Source organism: Bidens hawaiensis, unplaced genomic scaffold, assembly GCF_021521415.1.
Source record: "Bidens hawaiensis isolate Kalapana, Puna unplaced genomic scaffold, B.hawaiensis_p1.1 tig00014284_1, whole genome shotgun sequence".
In the NCBI taxonomy this organism is placed as follows: domain Eukaryota; kingdom Viridiplantae; phylum Streptophyta; class Magnoliopsida; order Asterales; family Asteraceae; genus Bidens; species Bidens hawaiensis.
This window is the reverse complement of record NW_027492229.1, coordinates 138,936-146,394: the sequence shown is the minus strand read 5'-3', so window position 1 is coordinate 146,394 and position 7,459 is coordinate 138,936. Positions and strand designations below refer to the sequence as shown.

General features: G+C 36.0%; 1 protein-coding gene and 1 pseudogene across 1 annotated transcript; both read left to right on the top strand.

Moving 5' to 3' along the window:
- Window positions 1–1,270: 1,270 nt before the first annotated feature.
- Window positions 1,271–3,504, top strand: LOC143546201 (LEAF RUST 10 DISEASE-RESISTANCE LOCUS RECEPTOR-LIKE PROTEIN KINASE-like 1.1). Its single transcript, XM_077037912.1, has 4 exons — window positions 1,271–1,970; window positions 2,061–2,084; window positions 2,172–2,402; window positions 2,603–3,504. The coding sequence occupies exons 1-4, from the start codon at window positions 1,271–1,273 to the stop codon at window positions 3,502–3,504; spliced, it is 1,857 nt and encodes a 618-aa protein (XP_076894027.1).
- A 1,266-nt stretch (window positions 3,505–4,770) lies between these two features.
- LOC143546200 (LEAF RUST 10 DISEASE-RESISTANCE LOCUS RECEPTOR-LIKE PROTEIN KINASE-like 1.1) lies at window positions 4,771–7,024 on the top strand (annotated as a pseudogene).
- The last annotated feature ends 435 nt before the right edge of the window (window positions 7,025–7,459 follow it).

Below are 7,459 nucleotides of genomic sequence, written 5' to 3'. Positions count from 1 at the left end.
AAGGTAATTGATAATTGTAATACAAGGATGATCTTGAGTTGTTGACATGTAAATTGTTGTACCATAGATTGGTATTTTATTATTCAGTTAGTAAAGATGGTAAGTTAATTTACTTTTTACATATTATTTTGTTGTACTGACTCAATTTATTGATCAATGAAATATTTTTCTTTTATGAAATGAATTGTTTCATACTTTCATTTGTCTTTTGATTTGACATCGAGCTTATATAATAATTCTTGTATGTAATTGCAAATGTGTAGTATATGTGAGACCTGCTGCTGCATATATTCCTAGAACATGTCCTGCAGTTGGTGGAGCTCCGGGTCAAGTTCATCTACTGGCTGATCAGTCATCTTTTGCTGGTTGAGGTAGAGGTGAATGACGTCCAGCTGGCATTAATGAAAACGTTCCTCCCAATATGCAAAAGAAAGTTTTCATCTGGGTTACGGGTTACTGGGTTGGGGAAATAATGGTCGTGCATTTGGCAGTGGACTTGATTACACACTTCCTTCACATAAGTAACGATCGAATGTGTATATATGTGTGTATATTTAGTTTTATGCTTTTACAATTTGCATATTATTGAAATTTGTTAAATATCTTAGTCAATTTTTTATCCTTTCTCTACTCAAGACTATATTTGAAGTAGATATTGATGGTTTTGTGGAAAAACCATGGAGGCTTCAAGGTCAATAATATATACATGTCAGTTTTTTTTCAATTTTGACACCAATAATATATAAAAAAAAACAAAAAATAACCCGCATGACACGCGGGGCTCAACTAGTGACTCTATATATTTGTACTTCCCTCATAATTTTTATGAAAACCCGGTTTAATATTTTCTATCTAGCATATCTTTTAAAGAAAACACTCTTAAAAGTTAAAAGGTTTACTAGGTATCTCAAAAAAAATGGTATATATCTAACGTCTACAAATATTCAAATGCCGTTTCAAAAGGGGTAAAATATTAATGGAGGAGAGTCAAAAGTCTTGACGGTGTTAGAGAACGTGGAATGAGTGGAAATTGTCAAAACCTTGAATCTTGATGATGAACGTTAGTGAATGTGGAAAACATTGAGAAAGTGATGGGATCATTTGTATGACATAAAAGACGGGTTAAGTTGAGCTTATGAATGTCAAAGGCTTATAAATAGCATTCCCATAACTTCTTTTAGCCAACCCTTCCAGAAACCTCATGCAAATACATACACACTCGTCTTATAATTAGTTGCTAGTTGTCAATTCTCTTCTATAGGGCATTTGAATGATTCACTTCATCACTTTTGCGTCCGTTTTCCTATCGTTTTCACCTCTTTTATGCTCTGCCAAATATGGCAATACTACGTGCCCGAAAAGTTTCACTTGTCCGGATTTTGGTCCGTTTGAGTTCCCTTTTTACAGTAATAATGATGCTGGATGTGGTTTGATCAAGGTCAACTGTACTTCAGGTAATGAGAGTGTTCAAATCGGAGGACAGTCATATCAGATTACTGGCAAAGATTATTGGCTCGGTCCTTCTGTTAGCATCCAAAACAACACATTTCAAGAACTTATAAATAATAAAAGCTGCAAGCCTCTACTGCATAATTTCACCTCTCCAACTCCTCATTTATTTTTAACTTCAATCAAACACCTCATGACTCTCTTCAAATGCCCAAAAGATCCCCGTTTTGGTGCAAAATTTAACCAACCTGATTATAATAGCCACAACGGATGCAAACATCACAATTTCTACTATAAGCATCCCATCACCTCTAAACCAGTTCCGAGTGATCTCCCACGTGGTTGTCAAGTAATACAACTGCCTTGGAGCGCAAATGGCCAAGTACCTAATTACCCCGATATATTTTCTCTTCTTACTTCTAACTACTTAATTCATTTTTGGTCACCTTCCTGTAATGAGTGTCTTAAAACATACAGCTGTCACAAGTACAAGAATTTTGAGTGTTCAAATACCAAAAGAGGTATTTACGGCTTCTGTTTCCCTTTTCCTCTTTGTCTCGTTATTCCGTGGAATTATATATAGCTTATCTTTTGTCGTTTGATCACTGCAGACATAAAACTGATACTGATCCTAGGTAACATACCTCTTAAACTGCACATACTATTATGTACACAAATACATGAAAAACAATACCTGAAGTTGTTGCATTTTCTTATTCTAGCTCTCACAGGATCTGCTTCCATCCTCATTACTGCCTTTTTCATAATCTCGCGTCGCTATAAGAACAATCCTTTTTCGTACTTTCTATCAAAAGACAAATCTCCAAACCCTGAAGACGGATGTCTCTTCTTTGGCGTTCCTGTTTTCTCCCACATGGAGTTGGAAAACGCCACCAAAAATTTCGACCCGTCCCATGAACTAGGAGATGGTGGCTTTGGAGCTGTTTATTATGGTAAGAACTTAATTATCATTCTAATTACAACTTTTTCTTTTAAATCTTAGTTATTCATTTGATATAAATAAACTTTTACATTGAAATAAATGGCAAACGAGCAACAAGTTGTGCCGCTAGTTCTTTTTTAATGGAAAAACTAAGTCTTTTGAAAAACCTATTACCATTTCAATTGTTTATACCTTATTTTTCTTAACAAGGTAAACTCCATGACGGGCGAGAGGTTGCAGTGAAGAGACTATATGACCACAACTACAAGCGCGCCCAACATTTCCTGAATGAAGTTGAAATATTGACCAAACTACGGCATTCACACTTAGTCTTGCTTTATGGTTGCACCTCGAGACAAAGCCGGGAGCTTCTCCTTGTTTACGAGTACATCCCCAATGGCACGGTTGCTGATCACCTCCACGGGGAACAAGCAAATCCAGGCCTGCTAACGTGGCCAATTCGTATGAAAATCGCTATTGAAACCGCCAGTGCATTAGTGTACCTTCATGCCTCTGAAATCATACACCGAGATGTGAAGACAAACAACATTCTTCTTGATCACAATTTCAGTGTCAAAGTAGCAGATTTTGGTCTCTCGAGACTCATACCTAATAATGCCACTCATGTGTCAACGGCTCCTCAGGGGACCCCGGGATACTTAGATCCTCAATATCACCAGCGTTATCAGTTAACAGACAAAAGTGATGTTTACAGCTTTGGAGTAGTTTTGATTGAACTAATATCATCAATGCCAGCTGTTGATTTAAGTAGACCCCAAGACGAGATTAGTTTGGCTACCCTCGCTTTAAACAGGATCCAAACACGTGCAATTGATCAATTAATCGACCCAGTGTTGGGATCTGAATCGAATCCTGAAATCAAGAACATGATCACATCAGTAGCAGAGTTGGCTTTTCGGTGTTTACAATATCATTCAGAGATGAGGCCAACAATGAACGAGGTGCTGGACACATTGAAGGAAATTCAAGCCGGGAAAAGAATAGATGCTGGTGACAATATCAGTGATTCGGTGATTTTGTTGAAAGATTTCCCGTCTTCGCCAGTCTCTGTCACTGGTGATTGGCAAAGCAGTAACAGTGCATCACTTTAAATATAATGTATTTCAATTTTTTTTGTATGTTAACAAACAAGTTGGCTCCAGAGTGCAATTCATGCCAATATCTTATTACAAAGTTATATACACATCCATCAGTTTACCAATTCTAACTAATTAATTGAAGCATTATGAAGAAGTATAAGCATTCTGCTCAATTAAATATTCAAATGCTCCATTTATAACTAGTAAAACTGAAACTAAGTGTTCTCACACTACAGATACCAACAAATCAAACTTGATAAAACATATAGTTCTCATATGTTAACAATAATTCAGATTAATCACAGTCAAAATAATGTAAACTTGACCTTTAATTGTCAAAATTTTTTACAAATCTAAACAATGGGAGCAAATCACAATTAAAACACAAAGTATCAAATCAAAGTTGAGTTTGGGAAATAAAACATTGGTTTAGAATATAAATATTAAAGATATTTGATAAATTAATGCAAATCAGGTTTTCTCATAAAAGTCGTTGAATGACGGAAGCAAAGTGAAAGTTGCAAGTTTGGACTTCAGAGTTTAGTTTTTCTACCTTTTCTCATAATTTAATTCTCACCTGATAACAAATTACGATTTGTTTCCAAAATTTAGAGGGTAATGTTGTATTTTCTAGGCCTAAAAACGAACACAAACGTAACTTATTCATCTTAGTTCGTTTAATTTAAACCAAACAAAAACATTTAAATGAACAAATTTTCTTGACAATCAGTTTGTTAAGAAACTAAATGTGTTCGTGTTCATATTATTTTATGTTCGTCTGTTTGTATTCTAGACGTATTTCCAAAACTTATTAAAGTTTATACCAAGTTGAAATTGCTTTTTGCGACAACTAATTACTTGGTGAAACAATTGCCAAAGCTTCTTTAAAGTTTATACCTTCAAATGATGAAAGCCTTCTAGTTTTATCCAACGAGGAGAAATAAATAAGTAAATAAATAAATAAAACTTTTTGGCGTTTGAAAAGAGGCAAAAGATATGATGGTAGGGAGTCAAAGTCTTGAGCGTGTTAATTAGTGAATGTGGAATGAATGGAGAGGAGTGAGTCAAAGTCATGAATCATGGAAAATATTATGTAAGTGATAGGATATTAATTTCTTTGGCCTAAATAATTAAACAACTTTTGTAATGGTATTCACAGGCTCCCTCTTTTAGCCAATCCTTCCAAAAACAAATAGGTTGATATATAGTGTATATTGTATACACTCCCGTCTTAACACACGTTATAAGCTGTCAAACCTCTTGTATTGGGCTTTTGAAATGATTCTCAATATCATCATCACTTTTGTCATCGTTTTCCTATCGTGCCCATCTCTTCTACACTCAGCTACATATGCCAATACTTCTAAGCCTATCTGCCCGGAAAGTTTCAGTTCCCAGATTTTGGTCCATTCAAGTTCCCTTTTTACAACACTACTGATACACGATGTGGTTTGATCAAGGTCAACTGTACTCTGGGTAACGAGAGAATTCAATTTGGAGGACGGTCATATCTGATTACTGGCAAAGATTCACCTGGCGCTTGGGTCATCATCCGAAACAACACATTTCAAGAATTTATAGAAAATAAAAGCTGCAAGGCTCTAATGCATAATTTCACCTCTCCAACTCCTGATTTGTTTTCCGTTTCAGTCGAACACTTCATGACTCTATTCAAATGCCCAAAAGATCCTGTTTATGATGCAAGAACTCATGTTTATTTTGAGCAGCTGAATTATAAAAACTACAGCTTATGCAAACATCACAATATCTACTACAATTATCCCGTCAGCAATACATCAGTTCCAGGTGATCTCCCACCTAGTTGTCAAGTAATTAATACGGCTGCCAAAGAGACTAATTGGCCCAAGACCTAATTGCACAGATATATTTTCTCTTCTCACTTTTGAGTTTCCTATTTCCTTTTGGTCACCTTCCTGTAATAAGTGTCTCAAAAAGGCAACTGTCATTCACATGAATTTGAGTGTTCAGATGCCATGAATAGTATTTACGGTATCGTCTTCCCTTTTCCTCTTTGTGTCTCCTTATTCCTATGTATGAGTATGACTTATCTTTCGTTGTATAATTACTGCAGGAAAACAAGATGAAGAACTGAAAGTCATCCTAGGTAACTTACCTCTTCTACAATCATTTTATTGCACACATGCATGATGCATGAAAGAATCTATACCTAAAGTTGTTGCGTTTTTTTTACTCTAGCTATCACTGGATCTGCTTTCATCCTCATCCTCTTTACTGCCATTTTCATAATCTACCGTCGCTACAAGAACAATCCTTTTTCATACTTTTTATCAAAGGATAAATCTTCAAACCCTGAAGATGGAAGCCTCTTTTTTGGTGTTTCGGTTTTCTCCATCACAGAGCTCGAAAACGCCACCAAAAATTTTGACCCTTCTCATGAACTAGGAGATGGTGGATTTGGAGCTGTTTATTATGGTGAGAACTCAATTATCACTAATAACTATAAATGCTCAACTTGCAAACAATTGGTCATTTCTACTTCAAATGCTCACGACTTATCTTATAAACAAGGTAAACTCCAAGATGGACGAGAAGTTGCGGTGAAGAGACTTTATGACCACAACTACAAGAGAGTCGAACATTTCATGAACGCGGTTGAAATATTGACCAAGTTACGGCATTCACACTTAGTCTTGCTTTACGGTTGCACCTCAAGACAAAGCCGAGAGCTTCTCATTGTTTATGAGTACATTCCCAATGGCACTGTTGCTGATCACCTCCACGGGGAACAAGCAAATCAAGGCCTGCTAACATGGCCAATCCGTATGAAAATTGCCATTGAAACCGCCAGTGCACTAGTGTACCTCCATGCTTCTGAAATCATACACCGAGATGTAAAGACAAACAACATTCTTCTTGATCACAATTTCAGTGTCAAAGTAGCAGATTTTGGTCTCTCCAGACTCATACCTAATAATGTCACTCACACGTCAACCACTCCTCAAGGGACCCCAGGATACTTGGATCCTCGATATCATGAACGCTATCAGTTAACAGATAAGAGTGATGTCTATAGCTTTGGAGTAGTCTTGATTGAACTAATATCATCAATGCCAGCTGTTGATTTAAGTAGATCCCAAGACGAGACTAGTTTGGCTACCCTTGCTTTAAAAAGGATCCAAACACGTGCAATTGATCAATTAGTTGACCCGGTGTTGGGATCCACTTCGAATCCTAAAATTAAGGACATGATCACATCAGTAGCAGAGTTGGCTTTTCGGTCATTCAGAGATGAGGCCTACAATGAACGAGGTGCTGGATGTGTTAAAGGAAATTCAAGCTGAGAGAAGATTAGATTCCGGTTACAGTAATGAATATTTGGAAACCGTGAATCCTCCACCTCCGTCTGAAATCAATGATTCAGTGGTTTTCTTGAAAGATTTTTCACCTTCGCCACTCTCTGTGACTGAATGGCAAAGCAGTAAGAGTGAACCAGCTGTGGTAAGGAGATGGAGATAGATTGTCAATGAAAAGCATCTCAGTGACGGTTTAACTCAAAACATATTGTAAATCACATATTTCAGCATTTTTTATTCTATGTAAACTACCTAGTTTGATCAGAGTGCAATTCTTATTATAAAGTTATACAATATTATCCTTCAACTTATTAATTGAAACTAATTCCTTGAAGCATTCTGCTCAATTCAGTTTTCTAATGCTCAGTTCATTGCTAGTATAACTGAAACTAGGTGCTCTCATATTTTAATGGTAATTGAGATCAATGTTGTCAATATTATTACATATCTGATACGATCCAAATACAACAAGGGCCCTATCTAGAAGAGGGACCCTAAGCCGGCTTGATGCCAATATTTCAAAGATTAAAAGATATGGTTGGATATTATTGAAAGATATCAATAACCTTATATTTTTATCTACAAGCTATTTAAATTACAAATATGTTTCTTAGTTTAATTATGTTTTCTAG